Here is a 23,886-nt window from a genome sequence, read left to right as displayed (position 1 = left end):
GGACAGTGTCAGGTTTTGCCTCCCATCTGGCATAATACTGAGTGGGCTCCTTGCTTTCACTCTCCAAAGTGTCCTCCTTGGGGCAATCAATGTTGCCATCCCTCTGCTCTGTAAGCTTTTGGAGGGCAGGTATTACAGCAGGGAAGCAGACAGCACTGGTGGAAAGGAACGGGCTTTGGTAGCGCACTGACCTGGGTGTGAATCCCAGCTGTACCTTGGACAACTGACTTAACCTTTCTGAGCTTGGCTTTCTTATATGTAAAATGGAGATGGTAACATCTGCCACACCAAGTCACTTAGAGAAATAAACAAGGTTTTGCACTTGCATATGTAATATTACTTGCTCAATATCTTCCCCCTCACCTTCTGTGTCTTTGGCCTCTCCATAACCCTCAGTGCTGGCATGTATGAGATTGGATGTTGAGTGCATGAGTGAAGGAGTCCCTCAATCAAGCACAGAGGCAGAAATTGGGCTCCTTTCTCTGCACCTCAGACTCTGTTCTGTCAAGCGAGCTGAGGCATAATTCCCAGACTCTCTTTTGTGGGTGGAAGATTTGATCCCTTTTCCTGTGCCCTCCACCGCTAAGCCTTCTCAAAGTCTCTCTGATGTCTCTCTGCCCTTCTTCTCTTCTACTTTTAACCTCCATTCAGCTTGTCATTTCCTTTATCCTTTTGATGGTAGTGATGGGGCAGGGTAGAAGGAGGAGGGATGGTGTTCATCATCACTCCAATGCCTCACCCGGGAGATCACCACGGACCTACCTTGCCACTGCATTCCATAACCTCCCTCACTATTTCTTGAACTGCCTCATGGCAGCGGTGTCATAAGTTTGGAGTCACACAGACTTAAAGTTTACAGATCTAAGATCGAATCCTTTGGGATAATCATTTGTTTATGGTAGAATATCTTGTAACTTCTGAGAGTCTAAGTTTCCCATCCCTAAAATAGGCATAATAACACATAAGGCAACTCTGGGGATTACATACATAACTGCATAAGCTGTCTGGCCTAACATCTGGCCTTTACCCAGCCTTCAGTTCTCCATTATCTGGCTCAATCCACCTTTCCCATCTTCAGTCCACCTTTCCCATCCCATCCAGTACTTCCTTCCTCCACAGCCTCCCCTGCAATTCTGTCAGCACGCTCACTGCTCCCAGAGCACCTCTCGCATTCACTCACGCCCCGCCTCTGCGCCTCTGCCAATGCTATGCCCTCTGCTCATGCTGTGCCCTCTTCCCTTCCCCATCTTTGGTGTCCTGAAATGCTCCTTCTCCATCAAATCTCACTGAAAATCTCACCTCTTCCACGAGCCTTTTCTGATCTCTCAGGTGAGAGCTGATCGCTCAGCCCAACTCTGTCTCTCTCTCCCTGTTTAACTGATTCCTCCATTTACCATACATTTCTTTCTGCTGTTGTTTATTGTAGCCATTTGCTTACACACTTTACCCTCAGAAGAGACTACACAATCCTTGATGGTAGAAACCATTTATTGTTCATCTCTCTATGTAAACGACCTCAAAAACTTTGAGAAACAAGGTAGGAGATGAGCAAGTAAAATTAAAATTCAGCTCATGATTTCTAGTTCCATCCCCAGAATGGACTGAGTCAACACAAAGTTATCTCCCACTCCATGCACATAGAAAAGCAGGACGTAACAATTTTCAAGATTTTGAAGGCAGAGCCAAGCTCTACACAAAGGGAAACTCCAAGGGCCAGACATGAGAGAGCCCTGGAACCAAGATGCCTGCATAAAGCCGGGACCCAGGAATAGCTGCCTTTTCATTAAACTGGTCTGGAAAACTTCACCTACCTAACCAGGAAATTGGACTCTACCAGAGGCTCTAGGTCGCAAGTGTACATGAGCACACATGCATCTGTATGTATGTGCATGCATGTGTGTCTGTGTGTGTGCGCTCTGTTCTTGGTTCACATAAAATGCCCTGAATGCCTACTGTGTGCAGACCTTGAACTGGACACAGGGGACCTGAAAACAACTGGCCCCCAGCCACCTCACTCTGCTTGAATGTTAGAATGTGTGTTCCAGGGGGACAGGGACCCTTGGGGACCTACTCACTGCCATTCTAAACAGTTAACCGGTTTTATTTCTTAACATCATGACAGCCTTTGTAAGATGGAGGGTAATACCAGGAAGAACTGAAGCAAGGGAAATTCACTAACTACCCAGTTTGGGGGCAGAAACATCATTCAAAGACAGGCGATTTGGCTCCGATTGCATAAGTTTAAATGTTACAGTACATAACCTTGAGCCACATAGTATGTGTGCCAAAATATTTGTTGAATGAAAACCTGAATAGGTGGCTGGAAGGAGGTCACAGAGCATTTCAGAAAGCTGTGGCCCGGGCCAGGCTAGGCAGACCCAGTGCAGGTAGCATTGATCGTGCCCAGCATCCAGGCCAGCTCTGCATAAACGGCACCCATTTTAAATAAAATGAACTCCCCTGGCCTCTCGATGCTTGGGAGATGGTTTTCTCCTGTCTCAGGATGATTGTATCTGGCCCCATTTCCTCTGAGGCTACTCTTGATTTTTTTTTCCCTCCCCGCTGTGTGTCTGGCTGTAATTCCCTTCTCAGGTCCCATTTGGTGGTTACCACTTATGTTCTAAAACGCGCCATTAGGCGTGTGATGTATGGCACGTTCAGCGGGGCAGCCACACTAGTGGCCTGAGCCGGCCAGGGAAATGAAGAGGCCACCGCCTGCCAACAATGGCCACTCATGGTCCTCTTGGGGAGGACAGGCTGCCCCAGAGAGAATGACCTCCTCCAGCCTCACAGGACTCCCAGGAGCATGAAGCACCTGTCCTCACACATAGCTCATGCATCTGTCTGTTTACCCTGCGCGCAGCTATTAGACACCCTTGGTGTGACAAGAGCTGCAGAGAGAGGGATGAAAAAGATGCCTTGCCTGTCCTTGTGGGAGTCACTGTGTGGACTGGCTCAGGGGCTAGGATAGGGTCACAAGCCAAGGCTTCCAAGGCTGTAGCTGAGTGGTTCTAGGGGTCGTGGGGGTAGCTGTGGGAGACTGTCCTAGCAATATGAACACACAGCTCTCCAGCATCATGCAGTTTTATGAGAGAGGGGAGGGATCCAGGGCATGGACAGCCCCAGCAATTACTCCTAAAAATTGCTTGGGATTCCTCTAGAAACCTAGAATTTTATCAATAGAAGGGGCTATATAGATTCTTTTCCTCCTGTTTAAGCCATTCAGACACTCATCCGTTAGCCATCCCAGAAATCTGAGCCTCCAGTGGTAGCGGGCGTTTGAGGCAGGCCTTCAAGTCCTATCCCATTCTGCCTATCGGATCGTGTCTTTGCGTGGGCTCATCTCCCCTTTGTAAATAATAATAACCACAATAAGCACAGCAGGCTCTATGCCAGGTGCCCACATTCATTTAATTCTCTAACAACCCTGTAAGGTAATCCTATCTCCCACTTTACAGATGAAAACACTGAGGCTCGTAGAGTTTGAGTTCCTTGCTCAGGTTCACACACACAGCTGATAAGCAGTGGCATGTGGATCTGAACCCCAAATCTCATGTTGTCACTGGCTCAGACTGTGTTCCAAACCTGTGATTCCTCATTCTGGCTTGGATTCCCATCTCGCTCCACTCCCCTCTCCCCAGGCTTAGGGCCCTTAGGTGTCTGCCCTGACTCCACCTTCAGCACCTCTTGTGGTCTGGAATGAGGAGCTCGGGCTCCAGTTCATGGCTCCGGAGAATCCAGGTCTCTTCCAGACTCCAGCCAAGTCCCCCCTCCAGGAGGAAAAAGTGAGGATCCAGGCCAAGGTTATCTGCTTAGTCCCCTGCTCTTGACAATATCCTCCAATATCCTAGACTCTTGGGGGGTTGGAGAGTTGCGGAGCATGCGGATAGCATTTGCATAAATACTTCTTGTGACAGGGAGCTCACTACCTTCCAATGTAGCCCATTCAACTGACAATCAAAATTGTGGTTGCTTCATCTTCATTTAATAATTAGCATGTATCAGTTTTGGTATGAAAAATATTTAAACATATACAAGCTAGATCGAATAGTATAATGAACCCCTTGTACCTATCACCCAAGTCCTACAATATTAACATTTTGCCATTCTTGTTTCCTCTGTACCTATGCCCACTTCTATCCTTTACCTGAAGATGAGGAGGGGGAGGAGGGGGAGCAGGAAGAGAAGGAGGAGAAGAAGAGGAGAATTTAACGTCGCTTTTTTGTTGTTGTAAAAATTTATGTACATTGACCTACATAAACCTTACCTGTATTGTTTTGGGAAATTTTTGTGCTGAACCCCTATTAACCTCAGTAGAGAAGGCACCAGGTTCAAGAGGCTAAAGAAGACATCCAGAGCCCACAAATGAGACATGGGGTTTTACTAGGGGTTTACATACAGGAGAGGGTCCAGTGTGTGACGGGCTATACAGGAAAACTGCCTTACATACAGAAACAGCCCAGTGGCAGGAGGCTGGGCAACTGATCTGCCTTATGAATAGCCCAGTGGCGGCGGCTGGGCAGGAAAACCACAACTGTTTGCAAACAGCATGCAGTTTACATAGCATTTTCACTTAACACCCTGCCACTAATGACCTCCACCTAGCAACCTCCATTTGACCCAAAGCTCGGGTCCCCAATCCCCTGTATGGCCCATGTTCCACAGGACAGGCCAGGGGCTCAGGTGTTCCTCATAGACAAGGAATGAGTCTCCAGGTTGGCCATTCCTGAATTCTCTAGCTCAGAACACACATTCAGAGGCATCTGCCATACAGGGTCATCCTCAGGGCATGCTTAAGTTATTGTTCCCAGGTATGTTCACCCTACACAAATGGATACACCTTTGTAACCCATACCATTATCATGACAGAATATGTGCATCTCCCAAGAAAGGTTATTGCTGGACACTTTAATTGTTATGTTATTTCTGTATGTCCAACCCAAATCCTAGAACTATTCTCCGTGGCAGTACAAGAAAGAATATGTCTATTCTTTTTTCCAAATGATATTCCTCCAAATATTTGCAGATAGCAGTAGTGATTCTCTCTAAATCGTCTATTTTCTATTCTAAATACCCCTAGTTCCTGCAGCCATTTCTTTTTTTGTTTTCAGAAGACAGAGAATTGACTGTCAACAATGATAGAAGGAGACCTGATTTCCTCTTTACCAAACCTCTTCCCAGCTACATCCCACTTGGGCCCTGAGGACAGGAAGGGGTTTGCTGTGAGAGGTGTTGCCCACCTGCCAGATTTTCTACTTTCTGGGATGCTGGCTCTATAGGGCAGGGCCACACGGGTGTACTCAGTTTACATAGCCTCTGAACAGCTGAGCTGTGTCCAGATTTATCTTTCTTTATAAACCAAATTGCAGCATTATCTCTTTCATGCATTCTTTTTTAATTCAATCATTCAACAAATTTCTATTGAGTGCCTATGCTAAGCTAAGCTGTGTCTAGAGTACTTGGATAAATAAGAAACAGTCCCACTCTTTAGGGATGGAGCAAAGAGAGAAAAATATATGGATGTATTCACTTATTCAGCATTTGTTGCATACTCACTGTGTCCCTGGAATAAGGGCAGATACTGGAATTATGGAAGTATGGTGAATACTATGGCCACCTTTGAAAAACTAAGGCACTCATGCATTCACCGACTGGGAGTGTTGGTAGCTGACATTGCTTCACTCTGGAAATTCCAAGCCTGGGAATTGCCCTCTAAATTAGAGAGGTACCTCACCCAGAGTTCCGTCCTTTCCCCAGGGGTAGCCCAAATCCAATGGGGTTACAAATTCTGGCACCTTGCCTCAATCCAAGACAGCTCTGAAGGGCCCCCCGCCCCACTCCCAAAACTCCCCACAGGTCAGCTGAGGCCTCTGTTACAACTACATGGAAGTTCAACTTCTCCTGCCAACTTCCCTCCTGCATGGGTGTGATCGGTGGGTGTGGAGCCCGAGGACACTGCCCAGTAAACCTCTTGCATGCAAGTCTCCATCCCCAGTCTGCTTCCCAGTGAGCCCAGGAAGTGAGCAAAAGCAAGATGGCCTAGAGCTTATAGTCTAGTGTGGAGAGATAAGCATCAATCAGATGATCACACAAATATGCAGCAACTGGGGCTTAAAGGAAAAGTATGTGGTACCAAGAAAAGGGCTCCCTTCATCAGACTTGACCTTGGTTTGGAAGAGCTGTCCAGTGTGACAGGATGGAGGGGAGCACAGGGTGCTGCCAAAGCCCCAGGAGGGCATGTCAGCCATTCCAAGCAGGGGGTAGGTTGTCAGGGAAGGCTTTCTGGAGGAAGTATTCCCTAGCTGGAGTATGAAGAAGGAGTAAGAGTTAACTCAATGAAGGCAAGGACATGTTCTGAGCATAGGTGTCAGCATGTCTGAAAGCACAGTTATGAAGTAGTATGGTGTCTTTGGAGAAAGGCAGGGCTGGGCAGAGCTGACTCATGTAGTGCAGGAGAGAAGAGGCTAGAAGGAATTGAGTGGGGCCCAGGTCTTGCGATTTCTCAAGAATATGCCAGCCCAAAACCAAGAAGTTTGCAGCCTTGCAGAGGTTTAAGCAGAGGTGTTTGCTTTTGAAAAACCTCTCCCTGACTGCCATGTGGAAAATGAATGCAGGAGGAAGGGAGTGGGGTGGGAGACTCTGTAGGAGGCTGTGGCAGTTAACCAGGTAAGAGATGAGCAGCTCATTCCGTTGCGTGGCTGAAGGTAGGCAGGACTGAGAGGAGGAAACTAACTAGAGCGACATTTTCAAAACAGAACCAAGACTTAAACCTGCAGAAAGCCACAACCCTGTCTCCCTCAATTCTCTAGCTTTGAGGAAAAGATTGTGAAACTTCAGTTGAATTTGGGGATAGAGCAAAGACTCATATCATTAATTGGCAGCACCACCAGACCACCCTGAAGAGTCTCAAGGCATCCCTCTGCCATGCCTAGGATGGAATTGGTACTCAAGAGGTTTCACATGCTGGTTTGCACTTCATCTAATTTATATTCAGCTACAATGGAACATGCTCAAGTGCAAATCTTAGGTATTGTTCCATTGCTGAGAAATATTTTTTCTTGCTGTCCCCTATTCTGCATCCTAGGAGGCAGAGTTCCCAGGGCTTCTTAATCAGACAGACCAGGGTTGAGATCCCACGTCTGCCCCTGACTCGCTGCACGACATTGAGAGAGTTGTTTAGCCTCTCATGGATTCTGCCACTGCTTCTCTAGCAACCAGAGTAATGGTAGCGTTGCTGGGAGGTTCACCTGACGTGGCATAAGTCTCAATTATCCTTCTGGAAAAGATTTGCAGCAGTGTGGCTCTGTCACCAGGCTGGAGTGCAGTGGAGCAATCTCGGCTCACAGCAACCTCTGCCTCCCCAGTACAAGTGATTCTCCTGCCTCAGCCTCCTAAGTAGCTGGGACTACTGGTGCACGCCACCACACCCAGCTAGTTTTTTGTATTTTTAGTGGAGATGGGGTCTCGCCATCTTGTCCAGGCTGGTCTTGAACTCCTGACCCCAAGTGATCTCCCCACCTCAGCCTCCCAAAGTGCTGGGATTATAGGCGTGAGCCATGCCTGGCCAGAACTGACATTTGATCCTTTAAACAACCCCTCAGAACTCATGGTCTCCCTGGCAACTCTGTGAGGCAGGTGTGGCCAGGCCATTCGACACATGACAAAGTAGTCACAGAGACCAAAGTGGAGGAGACTGGACTTCGTTTCCATGTAACCCCTGAGAAGTATTATTATCCACATTCTTCAGATGAGGAAACAGGTCAGAGAAAACAAGTAACTGACCCAAGGTCACATGACTCAGGCCCCATAGAACTGGGCTTCACACTTGGATCTGTCCCAGTAAACAAGCCGGTGCTCTTTCTCTCTTCCTGCTTGCACTTCATGAGTCCGTAGTGCCTCTGCAAGTAACTCACCTTCCCTGAACCCCAATTTCCTCATCTGTAAATGGGACAATAGTGTCTACTTTGCGAGTCTGTTGTGAGAACAAGTTGTCACTCCCTTTCACCACATCTGTCTCTCCTGTCTTCATCTGACTTTGTCCTGAGCAGGAGCTGGACTAAGACACAAAATTTAAGGAGGCACCCACACTCAGGTTAATGCAAGTGCAACCCCTGAAGTAATTGCTTCCTTAAATTTCATGCCCTAAGTCTTCATTTGCCCCATCCTAGTCCTGGTCCTGTTCCAGGGATCTAGAGGGGAGGTAGGGGTGTGAAGAGGACAGGAAAGGTAGGCTGTAGGGTGAACTGATGTGAAAGCAGTAGCAGAAAACAGGCCCTTGAATGCCCACAGCTCGACAAGAACAATAGGCTGGAACAGGTGGACCTTGCTTTATGTAATTACGCTGGAGAGTTGCATTCTGTTAAGTTAATGTGCATGAATCCATGATGATATTACAGCTGCTTTGTCTCCCTGATGATCTTAAGCTGTTTTATCTTCATTTCTTATAGCTCATGAACTACCTGAGGGTAGCGTCCATGACTTATTTATCTTTGTATTCCCAGGACCTAGCATGGTGTTTGACATGTAATAGTTGCTCATTAGATGTTGAATGAACTAAAAATGTTTTGTCTTTCATTATGAAAGCCTCTAATCATCTTAGGTCCTTTGATATTTAGTTCATAATTCAAGGAACTGTGGCACAATGAAAACCACACTCCCCGGGGATTCTAGTCTCCCAGGATGAGATAGTAAGGCATGAGGATACTGAATAAATATTAGCCCAACTTAAAAAGCTAGTGAGTGGCAAAATCATGCTTTGATTCCAAAGCCTGTGCTCTCTCTCCTGTGGTACAGGGGCCAAGTCTAAGAAATATTTGTCAAATATGCAAGTTGTGACCCTCATATTGCTCTGTGGCAGGGGTCCCCAACCCCCAGGCCACAGACTGTTACCAACCCAGCTTGTTGGGAACTGGGCCACAGAGCAGGAGTTCAGCAGCGGGCAAGCCAGCCAAGCTTCATTTGTGTTTACAGCCACTCCCCATCGCTTGCATTACTGCCTGACTCAGCCTCCTCTCAGATCAGTAGCAGCGTTAGATTCTCATAGGAGCGTGAACCCTATTGTGAACTGTGCATGTGAGGGATCTAGGTTGTGCCCCCCTCATGAGAATCTAATACCTGATGATCTGTCACTGTCTCCCATCACCCCCAGATAGGACTGTCTAGTTGCAGGAAAACAAACTCAGGGCTCCCACCGATTCCACATTATGGTGAGTTATCTAATTATTTCTTTATATTTTAAAATGTAATAATAATAGAAATAAAGTGCACAACAAATGTAAATGTAAACAAATGTAAGGTGCTTGAATCATTCCGAAACCATCACCCCCCTTCTCCCCAGTCCGTGTAAAAATTGTCTCCCATGAAACCAGTCCCTGGTGCCAAAAAGGTTGGGGACCACTGCCCTGTGGCACCTGCTCAAACCCTTCCCCACTTTCAGGCATTGCTTTTTACTACAGAGACACTGGCACCACCAGTAGAACTCATATGCTTCTGGTGCAAAAATGGCAAATAGTGTTTATCTAACTTGCCAACTCCAAAGGACCCATAGTGGCAGCCAAAATTATTGGGCTGAAAACAATTGTGAGTCCCAGAGGGAAAGAGCATTGTGATCAATCAATTATGTCTGTTACAGATCTAGAAAGGAGAGTGGCATCATGCATGCTGTATATCTCCCAGCCAGGCCCTAATTTCACATGTCAGGAAAGCAATCTGATTAAACTACAGAAAACTCTCTGCATTTTTGAATCTGTGATGGCTTTGAACACTCATAATGTAAGCTTTGCTACTAAAATTCCATGATACTCAATCTCCAAGACCAGCTGTGGGGAAAACTAGCAGACAATGATATTCTCCGAGCAGTTCCTGGAAAAGCTGAAATATGACTTTAATAAGAAAATATGAACTCAGTAAGAATGTGGTATGAGGATTTTAGTGCCATATGGGTCGTTACCTATTTGACCTTTTCTTGATCAGCTTTTAGAATCAGCCTGCCTTGGGATTGTTTTCTGCCCTGCCACTAATAGAAACATCTGCTTTTCTTCTGTAAACGTCATAAACTATCATTTGGTTTCCACTGATGCGTCGCTTTCAATGCAGCCCTGTAGAATAATGCAAAATTAACCGGGAACACAACACAACACACTTCTGATCCCCTTTTCTTCCTTCTCCCATTCCACACCTGCACGAAAGAAAGGATATTCCCAGCAGGTGTGTAATGAGGCAGGTGCAAGGAGTGACATGTGTCTGATCTCAGGGTTGGTCATCCAGGCATAAAGCACACTCACAGCGGTAGGAATTAGCCCACCCAAGCCCATGGGATAGAGCTGGGAAGGCGGGGGGAAAGCGAAGTTCACCTGAGCAGAAATAGCCAGTCAGAGTAATGCAGACTTTCGCAAGAATACCCAAGAAACGTTCCAGAAGGGATCTTCGCACAGCCACAGGAAAATCAAGCAGGCAGGTATTCCCATAAATTCAGCATGCAGCAGTTAGAAGCAAGAATAGGGTTGTAATCGCAAGATTAGGCAAGCAACTGTTTAAAAAAAAAAAAAGCTTTTAATGGCAACCACCATTCTACTATCTCTGAGTTCAATTTTTTTAGGTTCCACATATATAAGTGAGATCATGTGGTATTTCTCTTTCTGTGCCTGGCGTATTTCACTTAGCATAATGTCTTATTTATCTAGATTTATCTGTGTTGTTTGCAAATGACAGAACTGTCTTCTTTTTAAAGGCTGAATAGTATTTCATTGTGTATCTATACCACCTTTTAAAGTTCATGTACCCATTGATGGGCTCTCTGGTGGTTTCAGTATCTTGGCTATTGTAAATAGTGCTTCGAGGAACGTGGGAGTGCAGACATCTCTTCAACATATTGATCTTAATTCGTTTAGCTATAAACCCAAAAGTGGGATTACTGGATCATATGGTAATTCTATTTTTAGTTTTTTGAGGACATTCCATACTGTTTTCTGAAATGAGGGTACTAATTTACATTCCCACCAACAGTGTACACGTGTTCCCTTTTCTCTGCATCTTCACCAATACTTGTTATCTTTCATCTTTTCGGTAATGGCCATTGTAACAAATGGGAGGTGACATCTCCTTCTGGCTTTAATTTGCATGTCTCCGACGATTTGTGATGTTGGGCATTTTTTATATATCTGTTGGTCATTTGTACTGCTGGTTACCAGAGGCTGGGGCAGTGCAGGGGGATGGACAGGGAATGGGGAGATGTTGATCAAAGGGTGCAAAGTTTCAGTTAGACAGGAGGAACAAGTCCTGGTATTCTGTTGCACAGCATGATGACTATAGTTAATAAGAGTGTATATTTCAAATTTGCTAAAAGAGGGGATTTCAAATGTTCTCCATTTAGAATATTTAAACCACAAAGACATGATAAGTATGTGAGGTGGTAGAAATGTTAATTAGCCTGATTTGATCATTGCACAATGTATACATGTATTGAAACATCATGTTATACCTCATAAATATGTCAATTAAAAAACAAAACCAAAAAATATCAAATATTAAAAAGAAACTTCTAACAGGAACCATGAGCCCAGAAATCACATCCTATAGGAGCTCAGATATCAGAGTTCAGGTGCAGAATCCCTATTAATAATAACATTATTAGCTAGTTTTATCAAGTGAGTACCCTCTGCCAGGCACTTCAAATCCATCATGTCATGGGTGATCAGAACGTAGACTAAGATGTGCTCCACCGAATGTGGCAGCCTCAGGGCCACATCCCAGTGTGTCTGGGCTGCTGTACCGTGAGCACCCCTGACTCCAGTCTGCTGTGCCTGGGAACTGGAACAGGCAGGGCTGCAGGAAGCATGCCAGTAGGGTTGGAAATAGGCAGTAGGGACAACAGAGATGGGAATGGGAGCAGACTGTGGATGGTTTGTGGCCACACATTCTCACTCACTCTTTCCTGGGTTCTGGCCCTCCTAAAAGCAGGGAACTTCTCCTGGGTTCTGCTCCCTACATCTGGTGGCAGCCAAGTGGGTGCTCATCACAGTTAGCCTTGGCTCACTACAAATGTGCTTCCTCTTATTTAATCTACTTTTCTTGGCCGTATGTTCCTAGGTGTGGTCTGGTGATGTGTTGGCAGTGGGCAGATGAGAGAGCCAGCCTTGGGGAGATCTCTGAGGCTGACAGGTTCTCTTGGGGAGAATCAAATGCTAACTCCTCTCAGTCACTGCATCTCTGACTTAATAATTATCACTGCATCTCTGTCTTAATAATAATTTTACTCTGTGAAAGCTAAGCTCCATTATTCATTGTGCACAGTGCCTGGCATGTAGTAGGTATGCAGCCAGCATAATCTGACTCCACGGTCAGTGTTCTTCCACAATTCTGCCCGCCTCTTAGTAAAGGCCATAGTTGTCTACCTGAGGGTGTGAGGTTCCAGTGTGGAAGACAGCTGGAATGATGAACAGATAGGCAGGGCTCAGCAGGTAGCCAGAAGCATGGACTGGCACCACTGGCCTTTCCGAAAGCATTAACATGGCCCTGCTAAGACAAGGAGCCAGTCTAGGGGATCTGTCTCAACCTGCTAAACACCACTGCTGTTGCCACCACTGTCCCTAGGGAAAATTTCACAACACTTCTCCATGCCCCCAAAACCACCATCCCACCATCACTGCCCACCAGGCAGCTTCCTTCTGTGCACTCCCACAGTGCCTGGCACCACCCAGTACCTGTCTGTGGGCCACCCTCCCCACTGGGTGATTCCTAAAGGGTGGCTCATGTCTGTATCCCCAAGGCCTGATGTGGTTCCTAGAATACAAGAGGTGTTCTAGAGATGCTCACTACGTAAATGAACAAGAGAGCCACAGGCATGGTCCCGGATGGAACAACATCTGAGATTCAACATCCACAGCCAAATAGCAACTCCTTTCCTCCCTAGCTCCTGCAGGGCTTATGCGTGATCCAGGCCATAAGCAGGAATACTCCCTGCCTGGGCTGAGCCTTTTTGTTTTTCTACAGAGAACTTTCAGGCCCATTATACCCCTTTTGATCTTTACAACAGCTCCATTGGAAGGTATTCTTACCAGCATTGCTGAGATGCATGTTCAAGAACCAAAACAATGAAGAATCAAAAACATGCCCAAATCAATGGCAGAGCCAGGATTTGAAACCAGGGCTGCCTGGTCCGCAATTCCATATTAGCTTTTTTTCCTTCACCCAAACCTCCCATTAAGTGCCTTCTATACACCAGCTACCAGGCCAGGCCCTGGGAACACAGAGATGAAAATGACACAACCCCTACTATCTACAGGAGACAGACAGTAGAGACCTCAGAAGAAAGAGCAAGCAACCTGTCATTGTGTTCCATTTGAAATTTCCATCAAACCCAGAAATGCCTGTCAACCTTCTTCCCCCCAACCAGCCGAGCTGTGGTCCAACATGAAAGGCTGTGGTTTCCCCACCTTCCACTTCATCATCTCAAGTCAGACCCAATTTGGGATTCTCAGATGAGTTTTCAGGAGGGATGCCCCAGCAGAGGCCCAGCATCTTGAACGCCTTTCCAGGTGAATGACTGGAGTGCCTTCAGCCGTCCCCTCTGCCTCTGTGTCATCTGCCAGGAGAACACATTTGTCCACACAATTGAAGGAGAACACTAAGATTTGCCTGTTGTTCCCCTTCGTGTTGTTTTCCCAACCAACAGACAGATTTGCAGGCGCTTGATGCTCTTTTTCCTGCATAGCATTCACACATCTCTTCCTGCACGGTCTGAAGCTCTCTGGACAGCTGCCCAGCAGAAAAGGCCCTGGCTGTGCTTCAGGCTTGGAGGCAGGAGACTAGAAGGCCTCTGCCAGTTAGTGAAAGCAGCACAGGAAATGTCACATCGCAGCAGATGGGCCCCAGGGCATGGAGAAGGGGGTCACATTACCATATCATACATTCAAATAATGCTAAACCTTACCCCCAACAACCCCTACATAAGAAGGGAAAAATCAGGCAAACTACTCTTTAGCTGTAGGACCTTGGGCTAGGTATGTAGCCTCTCAGAGCCTCAGTTTTCTCAACTGTAAGCTGGGAAGAATAACACCTACTTCCAAGGGCTTTGTGAGCCTTAACAGATGGAGTGTTCAAAGCAATCAGCACAGTGCCCACTCATGCTCCATGATTGCTTCTCCTTCCCTTTCTCCCCAGAAAAAGTAGCCTCTGAGGAGAATGATATTAACGATGTCCTGAAAAACATGTGGCATCCTGATTGGGAAGGGCAAAGGGACTGCATTGCGGTCACATTCGCCTCATCTCCACCTGCCACATGGAGATGCTTACATGGGTGTTTATTGAAATCACTTTTTTAAACTCATTGTGAGAAAAAGCACAGCCATGCAGCACTTCTTAGAATGTGATAGGTGGTCAAAAAACTCCTGTTTCAGGAACAGGTGAATGAGCAAGCAGGTTTTTTAATAAGATCCAGTCTTTACCTTCAAAGAGCTAACCATCTACAGCAGCTTCCTTGCTAATAAATCCCTCTGGCTTCATTTAATTGACAAGCATCTTAATTGCAACTTCAGAAAACAAAAGCAGGTTCATTGTGTTTACTGGAAGCCCGGTAACCCATTTGACAGACTTTCTCACTTCCCAATTGTGTGAAATGTATTTGAGGAGTTTGAAAGATAAAAACAAAACAAACAAAACTAAATGGCTGGCTTTAACAAGCATATTATTTTGAAAACAATCTAATGAGAAATTTCAGTAACTCACTGAGAAGAAAGCAGAATTGACTCAGGAAAGAGAGAAAACAGCTAAGTTTTAGAGGCATTTTGGAGCAGTGCAATTTCATTTCCTTCAAGTGTAATAAGCAAGAAGAGATGAGAAACCCATCACGCAGAAGAAGCCCTAAAGGTCAGGATTAATGAATAGGTTAGAAGGTTTGATGCTTGCAGGACCAGCTGTGTGCTGGTAAGTGGATGTTTCAACAGTCCTTAAGGGGGCTTATACATAATTTATTTTCTTAAGTAGGTACACAGCGTAGAAACGTTGTTTGCACTATTAATTGGACCAGAAAACCGTGTCTTCATGGGTATTAGCTATTCCGAACCCCTCTCAGCAAGGGCTCCACTTTGCATTTCCCAAACTCTGTAAGGCGGAATGCCCCAACAGATCACACCAAGCCCAGAGGCTGGCATCTAGGCTTGGCAGCAGCTGCCAATCTTACTCTTATGCCTGGATGCAATGCTCCGGGAAAAGGATCCTAGCTATTATTTCCAAGCCCTGGCATGTGCAAACAGAAGCCTTCGAGGAAGAGCAGAGGTTCAAGACATGAAGCCCATATCAAATCTCTACTCTCCCTCCAGATTAGCTGTGTGACCTGGGACAAGTCATTTCACCCCTCTGAAACTTAGACTCCCCAGGTGCAAAATAAGAAGTTTGGAGGGGAAGATTTTTGGTGTCTGGCACTTTGCTCGGATTCCTCTGACTCTGAGATGGTGCCTCCCCCACTACCAGGTGGGAGAGCTCTAATGTCAGCAAAGCACCAGCCTCACTAGTCTGCCAGGAACAAAGTAGGCTGGGAGAGGGGTAAGGATATGAGCCATGGCTATGAGGGATGGGGGCAAAGAGTATAGACTTTGGAATTAGGCCAAGAGTGATTTCGCCCTGGCTTCTCCAGCTCTGTGAACTGGCTCAGCCTCTCTGTGCCTCAGTTTCCTTATCTGTAAAATGGGGATGATAATATTATCTTCACAGGGCTGTTGCAAAAGTTAATGACAGCAGATATAAAGTGGCTAGCACTGAAGGCACTCCAGGGAGGGCAGCAAAGCCAGCCTGTGATTTCAGAGATAATTTAAGAGTTATTGGAGGACCAATGAGACTCTCTCCTTATTCTACACTTTACTCTATGTTTCTTTGATTTAGAATGTGCCAACTTCAGATTGGTGGTATCCACTGTACCAATAGCTAGTTACAGTTCAGCTGCTGGAACTCATATGTAGATTTTCAAAGTGGGCTGTGTGCATGGAAGCATCTCCCTCTCTACAGAACTCCTTGGCCCCCAGTAATCCCATTGGCTATCCTGGGCTTCCAGCGGCAGGCTTAACATCATTAGAGAATAGACGAGCAGGGGCATATGGCTGTTTTCTTCCCCTCTAACTACTTTAAGATGAGCTTGGTATTGTGTGGACGTAAGCAGAGAGCACAGGAACCCCCAAGCCCCCATTTTTCAATTCATCTCTGACCCCATCTTCGTAACTTAAATAACTCATCTCTCTTCTGCCGAAAAGCAGACACATAGTACTTCCTTCAAGTATGGAAGTAAAGATGTCCATTATGTAACCTCCCAAACAAATCTACTACATGGCATGATTACCTTGCCTAGTTTGCAAAAGAGAACACTGGAATTGAGAATGGCCACAGACTTGACTAGCTATGAGTGAGCTGCCTTTAGCCTACTATCCCTTCCTTTTAATGTCTCTGATGGGAAGACATGAGTCTCAGTTCTGCTACGCCTTGGCACTGTGGCCTTAAGCAGCCTTAGATTCTCCATTTCTGGATGTGAATATAAAATGCCTCTACTTCCGGGTGGTTGGGACCATAATCAAGAATGAGGAGGGCCAGGTGCAGTGGCTCATGCCTGTAATCCCAGCACTTTGGGAGGCTGAGGCAGATGGATCCCTTGAGGTCAGGAGTTTGAGACCAGCCTGGCCAACATGGTGAAACCCTGTCTCTACTAAAAATACAAACGTTAGGCGGGCATGGTGGTGCACGCCCGTAATCCCAGCTACTACTCAGGAGGCTGAGGCAAGAGAATCGCTTGACCCCAGGAGGCGGAGGTTGTAGTGAGCCGAGATCATGCCACTGCACTCCAGCCTGGGTGGCAAAGTAAGACTCTGTCTCAAAAAAAAAAAAAAGAAGAAGAAGAAGAATGAGGAATGAGGAATGAGGTCAGGCACTGTGGCTCATGCCTGTAATCCCACTGTTTTAGGAAGCCAAGGTGGGATGATTGCTTGAGCCCAGGAGTTCGAGACTAGCCTGGGCAACATAGTGAAACCCTCATCTCCACAAAGAAAATGTTTAAAATTAGCCAGGCATGGTGGTGTGCACCTGTAGTCCTAGCTACTCAAGAGGCTGAGGTGGGAGGATTGCTTGAGCCCAGGAGTTTGAGATTACAGTGAGCCGTGATCGTGTCACTGCATTCCAGCCTGGGTGACAAAGCAAGGCCCTGTCTCAAAAAATAATAATAATAATAATAATATAAAACTATGACTGTGCTAATCAGGGGTCAGCACAAAGTAGAAGTTAAGGAATTGTTAGTTTCCTTTCTTCTGTCTTCAAAGGGCCATTGAGAAAGTTGAAGTTCTATGTATATGCAATCTCAATCTCTAAACAGTAACACACTGTGCAAGCGTAAGGAATGAAAATGATAGTTGTGGGACTTATTTTATCTCAGGAGCCCCCACCCCCCACCATTCCTGGAGATCCAGGTTTGAAACATGCATCTTTCTTAATTCATAATTAATTCTTACAGACCAATCCAACTAAGAGCAATTCTAGACTCTCAGCAACCTGGCAAATCCAGCCCTGCCATCCACAGTGGGCCTGTCAGCACTTACCAGGAAAGCAGAGAAATGCCTGGCAGAATAGCAGGTCTGAAGAAGCAGCGAGCTCAACCTGACAGTCTGGACTTAAATAAATTATATTTTCTGGCTGCGGGTGATAAGGCATAAATTTGAAGCTTGTGTTCTTACACGTCATGATGCCTCAAAATGCAGAAAGAGCTGCATCTTGTTCCAAGTTTGTAGCAAAATTGCACTGTGTGTAAATAGCTCTCTGGCTTCTGATGTTGAGCAGAGAGGAAAATAATCCTCTGAAAAAAGCCAGGCAGGAGTGGCAGGCTCAGCAGCCCAGGCTGGGAGACCAGGAAGGGCATGCAGCCAGGGAGCGAGCGCTTCGCTTTCCTTGAGCCTCTCCGCCGGCACCTAGGAAGGTAAACTGTCCCCAGTCATCTTAGTTCCTAAAAGGATTATTTCCTCTAATGCCTTCATGGGGATGCAAGCAAAAATGCTTAGGTCCAATTAGGTGGGAAGTGAGAAGGCTCCAGCAGAGAACGGGAGGGAAGGGGAGCTGGGCAAGATGTCAGCATGAGCGCTAGCCAGAACGAAGTGAGGCCAGCCAACACAGAAGGGCATTTCCTAGAGGTGCACAAGGAAATGTGTGGCAGCAGCACCTTGACTCTTATTCATTCATTCATTCATTCACTCATTCATTCAATAAAACAGACACAGTTCCTGCCCTCTCGAAGGTGACAGTCTGGTAGAAAACACATCCAACAAATAATCACGTAAATAACCATCCAGTTACACACTTTGATAGACACTATAATGGAAAAATATAAGGGGTGTGAGGTTGTAAAATAAGAAGTCCCGATATGAATGAAGGCTGAGAGCCTGGAGAAGCCAACCACCTCTCTGAGAAAGTGGCTTTCAAGCTGAGGCCTGATCGGGAGTTGGCCAGGCAAAGCGCGCCAGAACATTCTAGGCAGAGAACACTCTAGGCATGTGGAAATGCCTGATGGGCAAGAGCTTGCTGCACATCCTGGGGACTGAAGAGGCCAATATGTTTGAAGCCTGTGAGAGCAGGGAGAAAGTGTCAGGGGCTCAACCATACAGGGCTTCATCCTAAATGCAACAGGAAGCCACACAAGGATTTTAGGCCTCTGCTGGTGGTCTTGACTTGATAAAGAATTTAGCTGTCATAGATTGTCACTTGGCCACCTCTCTGATTTGGCTGCAGTCTCCCTCTGGCTCCCCACCCCTGCTACTCTGGTGACCACCACCCTTGACCAAGCTCTAAGCTATGTCAGCTCACACCTGGCACGTTTGCGAACTTGCCCCAGCACACTGCCCCCAGAAGAAGGAGCAGGAAAGATTACATTGACACCAAAGGCAGCTGCAGGAGCTGCTACCTGGGCTAGGATGGGTACCAGCCCTAGCAAGGAGGCAGTCAAGGATGGGGAACAAGTCTCTACTCACTGCCACTATAAAGACCTCTCTGCTCCCTCTTTGACAGGGAAAGCCTTCAATTCATGAGGCTTCCGTTCCCACTGTATCTGCTTAAAGCAGACACTCAGTCAATAATCAATTGAAGTTCAGAGATGGGGGGGATCTTAGCACCCTGCTAGACCCTCCACCTCTTTTTGTAAGTGGAAAAACTGAGAGAGGCTGGTATAAAGGAAGGAAAGGGTCCCAGTTGGACACTTTCTTGCTGTGTAACCTTTAGCAAGTCATCTCCTCTCTCCTGGGTCTCTGTTTCCTAATACGTAAAGTAAGGTGGATTAACAAGATGATCTCTAAAACCCTTTTCAGTTCTTACACCTTGTCATCATCTTCAGTTGCTTAGGGAGGGTCAACACCTTCACCAATGGCACTGGGCATGCTTTGGCAGCGCCAAGATCACAGCTGATTTCAGGAGTCCACACTACTCTCTAACCCCAGCCCAGTATTCTGAAGTTCAAGGACTAAAAGGTGAAGGAGTTGGAATTTGCAATAATCTGATGCTAAGCTGAAATTTACTTTTGCTTGCAAATCCCTTCATACAGATAGGCAAATTAATATTATAAGCAATTTTGAAGAGACAGGGAGGATATTTAGAGTGCCTACAAAGAAAAGCTCTATTGGAGCACCCCAGAATTCACTCCAGGTGTGTTCAATGTCTTGCAATGGATGTGCTATGAAATGCTCTTATCTGTTCATTACAGTGATCCCCAAGAACACGTCTCCATGGGATAAGTTCATTTGCCAAGTTCAATTGCTATACGCAATAGTTATGAAAAAACTTGGTTCTTTGAAAAAGCATGTTTGCTTTGGACTTTGCATTAATTCCAGCTGTTCTCCTCTGTCATGAAGCTGAAAGAGTAGGAATGGGCTGTCCTGAAGTAGAGCAGCTGGCCAGGGACTCAGAGCTGTTTCGTATAGTGAGGAAAAACATAGATGTTTCACTAACCCTTCCTACAGGTCTTCAAGGCGAGCAGTAGAGCTTGTACTTTTTGGCAGTCCCCATAATCCTTGCACATAGTAGGGATATATGCATATGAATATTGATGGACTGATGAGAAAAGCAAGGGAGAAAGGAGCAGGATGTGGCTAGGAAGTGTCCCAATGACGAAAACCCTCATGTCTCTCCCAGGACAGCACAGCAGAAAGGGCACATGGTGTTAGAATCAGACAGATGTAGATTTGAATCTCAGTTTTTCTACTACTAGCTGTGTGACCTTAGGCAAGTCACTTAACCTCCCTGGGCCTTGGTTTCCTCCTCCGCACAATAGGTAAAGCAATAACTGCCAATTGTCATAGTTGTAAGAGTTAAGTGAGATAACATAGATAAGCATCTAGTACAGTTCCTGGCACAGGGTAGAAGCCCCTCTTCCTTTCTTCTAACTAGCCATAAAGATTTACATAAGAAAGGCAGCCTGCCACAGTCACCTCTGTTATTTACTTGCCCATGCACTGAAAGCTGGGGAGCCAAAGAGCCTCCCTGTGGCCTCCATGCTGTAAGATGGGACAGTGCAGTGGAGCATGTTCAGGAAAGTGGCCCAGACCCAAATCTCTGTGGCTGCAGGAATCCAATACAGTCAGCCTGGCTCTCTTCCAGCCAATTTTGCCAGATGTAATTTGGCTTCAGTTCGAGGTTTGAAATCAGTTATATAATCATCATAACCCATAGCATTTGTAGAAAGCTTTTACAGTTTTAAAGCACTTTTGCATGCATTACCTCATTTGATCCTCTCAATAACCTTGAGAGGTAGCGAAGCCAAAGACCAGAACCTCCATTTTTTAGATGGAGACATTGAGGCTGGGAGGGTTTATTTGGTTCACTTAAAGTCACACTACTAAGAAGTGGCAATGTCAAAACTTGGACAAAGATCTCTGCATTCCTTTCCCTGGGCTTTTTCTACACCATCACGCTGCCTCTTTGTAATCATGCTTTCATCAAGCAAAAGTTGACTGAGCCCCTATTGTGTGCCAGCAATGTACTAAGCATGAGTAAGCAGACGTATTCCCTGAGCCCCTGGAGTCTACCTTCCAGTGGATGCTGCTGGACTCAGGCGGGAAGCAGCACAGTGAAAGCCAAGAGGAATAGGTGGAGGGCATTGCAAAAGACTGGGCGTGGCAGGTCTGAATTCTAGCCTAAAGAGCATAGGGAGCCCTGATGGGTTTTCAGCACAGGATTAATGTGATAGGGTTTGCATTCCAGAGTGACTCACAGTTACCTTAGAGGATGGGCTGGAGAAGGTCATCTGGAATCCTGAAGTCCAGCCAGGAAACCAGAGTGATGCAGTCAAAAAATGCTTGGGTCCTAAATTTCAGCAGTAAGGAAGACAAAAGTCTAAATTCAGGACAGATGTAGAGAGGTTATTGATAGGCTCTGCTGCCTGATTGGTCCTCGGGGTAAGGAATAAGAAGAGTGGGCAGCAACTCTGAGGGCCTGACTTGAACCCCCCTTGGCAGATGGCGATGCTATTCCCTGGGACAGAAGTGCAAGAGAATTGTCCAATGGGGTGGGGAAGCTAAGGAAGATCAGTTCCCTCTGGACAAGCTGAGTGCCCAGGGTCTGCTTGAAGCACACCTCAAAGGTATGCTTATAAGACAATGAGTGAAACCAGTGTGTCTGGAGGCCAGAAGAGAGCCCAGGGCTGGAGGTGTGGACTGAAGGGTCAGGAGTTTACAGATGATATTTAATGCCTGGAAGTGAACAGGACCTCCCAGAGATACTGCTCAGAGCAAGAAGAGACCAGATCCTACTGCAACAAACCCCAAAGGGCATCCAGATTTGCTCTTTGATGCCAAAATTTCACTTGGTGTAAGTCAGGCCCACAGCCAGGATGAAAAACCACTGGTTCCCGAGAGGGGTGATGGTGATGGGCTGTGGGGACTCTGACCTGCTGTCAGATTTCTGGGGTCTCGCCAATCTCTGGACCCCCGTCTGAAGTTACCCATGTGCTTCTCTCTGTCTCTTCTCTCCTTCAGGTGTTTACAAAATATGGGAAGTGTTACATGTTTAACTCAGGCGAGGATGGCAAACCTCTGCTCACCACGGTCAAGGGGGGGACAGGCAACGGGCTGGAGATTATGCTGGACATTCAGCAGGATGAGTACCTGCCCATCTGGGGAGAGACAGGTGAGCTGGGCACAGGGACTGGGCATTGGGTGATGGTGGAGGGCTGCAGGCCTGACTCTGAAAGGCAGGTGAGCTGTCTTGGCCCACCCTGTGAGGGACTGCTCTCCAGCAAGGGGTTGGTGACATGCTGCTAAATCATAAAGATGTCCCTGGCTTGGACTGGGATGCCCTGGGTTTCCTCACATTTTACTATGTGAAAGAGGGACAGAGGGTGGGAATACCAGAGAGGTAAGTTAGGTAGGGGGAGGGAAGGCGTGGGGGAAGGTTTGAAGCAGCAGATGTGGTTGGTCAGGTGAGTGGCTTGATTTCAGGAGAGGCGGAAAGGATGGACCAGCCTCTTTCTCTCTCAGTCACCCTGAATATCCCGACCCAATTAGAAGATCTGAAAGGAAAGCAGGCTGCCACCCACTGGGGGAAGCTGGAGGGGCTGGGAAGTGTTGGAATACCAAAGGACGTGGGCTCAGGGACCCGGCACTGTGCCTGTGTGAGCCCCTGGGAGACCCACGTGTATAGACCCTAAAGCTTATTTCATGCATTCATTTATTCATTTATTTCTTCAGCAAACTATTCGTGAACCATGTATACTATCTCAAGCTTTGCACCCAAGTAAGGACATTATGGTGAAAAAGATCAAGTCCTTGATCACGGCCCAGAGGAAGAGACACAATCACAGGGGACAGGGTCAGGGAAAGCACCAAGGGTATTTGAGCAGGGTCTTGAGATGGTCTTGGATCATCCAGATGGGCCTGATGTAATCACAGAAGTCTTCATAAGAGGGGCGCAGGAAGGTCAGACAGAGGAGAAGGCAGTGTGATGACGGAGGCAAAGACTTTAGTGATACAACCACAAGCCAAGGAGTGATGGCAGCCTCTAGAATTTCACCAGGAAGAGAAGGTAAAGAGGTGACCAAGACTGGGAAACATGGATTTAAGGGGGACCCAAAGTAAGATTAATGCTGTGTTCAGGGCATAACGGGAAGGACTGCAGAGGTGGGTCAAGAGAGGAGAGTGAGGAGCAGCCTGAAGGGAAGTGGGAGGGGAGGGAAGATTCCAGCAGGAGGGAGGCCCTGGGCCCTCAGGTTGGGGCTGAGGAAGGGGTGGAGCCCCAGCAGCCCAGCCCCTACCTCTTGCCACCCCTGTGTCTTGAGTCCATCGACTTTGGACTCTAGAGTCTGGCACTCACCATACCCAGGCTTATCAGACTGCTGAGACAGTGAGGGCTTCCACCCCAGGAGGACTGACTGCAAACTCCAGGCTCTCTCCCACCACCCCTCTCTCACGAACACCCTGATGCGGGGACGGGAGTGTGGCCATTTACCTCCCATCACAGCTAGTCCTCTGCTCCTCCAACTGAAAGATAAAATGGCCACACACGTGTCACTGTGCCAGTGCCATCTGGAAGCTCACCTCAGGCGCCAGGGCACCCCAAGCCCCATCAGCCACTCACTCACTGAGGAGACACTTTGTTGATCCTGTGTACTTTTCTCAACTCAATGCCCTTCCAGATGCAGAGGGATGAAGGTTTGTGTCCGTTCTAATCTCTGGCATCCCTGAGGGCTGGTGGACAGGGCATCCTGAGGCCAACCAGGCCCTGGGACCGTGGGGGCCTGTAGACAACCTGGAGTACAGGGGGTGGAGTCTTGGTCCCCAAAGAGAGGTCCTTCTTGCAGACACCAGAACATATATGATTATCTAATCTGTGTGGTAGAAGAGAGAAATAAGGAAATAAAATGAGTCATGGAGACCCCACACT

The 23,886-nt window shown here is 46.9% G+C and overlaps 1 protein-coding gene across 1 annotated transcript in view; it reads left to right on the top strand.

The window, feature by feature from the left end:
- The window catches only part of LOC116474478 (acid-sensing ion channel 2), a 271,244-nt gene that overhangs the window by 149,709 nt on the left and 97,649 nt on the right, over window positions 1-23,886 (top strand). The window contains exon 2 of the mRNA XM_032162956.2: window positions 21,984-22,134. Coding sequence (XP_032018847.1) covers window positions 21,984-22,134 — 151 coding nt within the window. The remainder of the gene's footprint in view (window positions 1-21,983; window positions 22,135-23,886) is intronic.

The sequence above is a fragment of the Hylobates moloch genome, unplaced genomic scaffold, assembly GCF_009828535.3.
Source record: "Hylobates moloch isolate HMO894 unplaced genomic scaffold, HMol_V3 SCAFFOLD_10, whole genome shotgun sequence".
Classification (NCBI taxonomy): domain Eukaryota; kingdom Metazoa; phylum Chordata; class Mammalia; order Primates; family Hylobatidae; genus Hylobates; species Hylobates moloch.
Note: the sequence above shows the minus strand (reverse complement) of the source record. Positions and strands in the feature narration are given on the sequence as shown.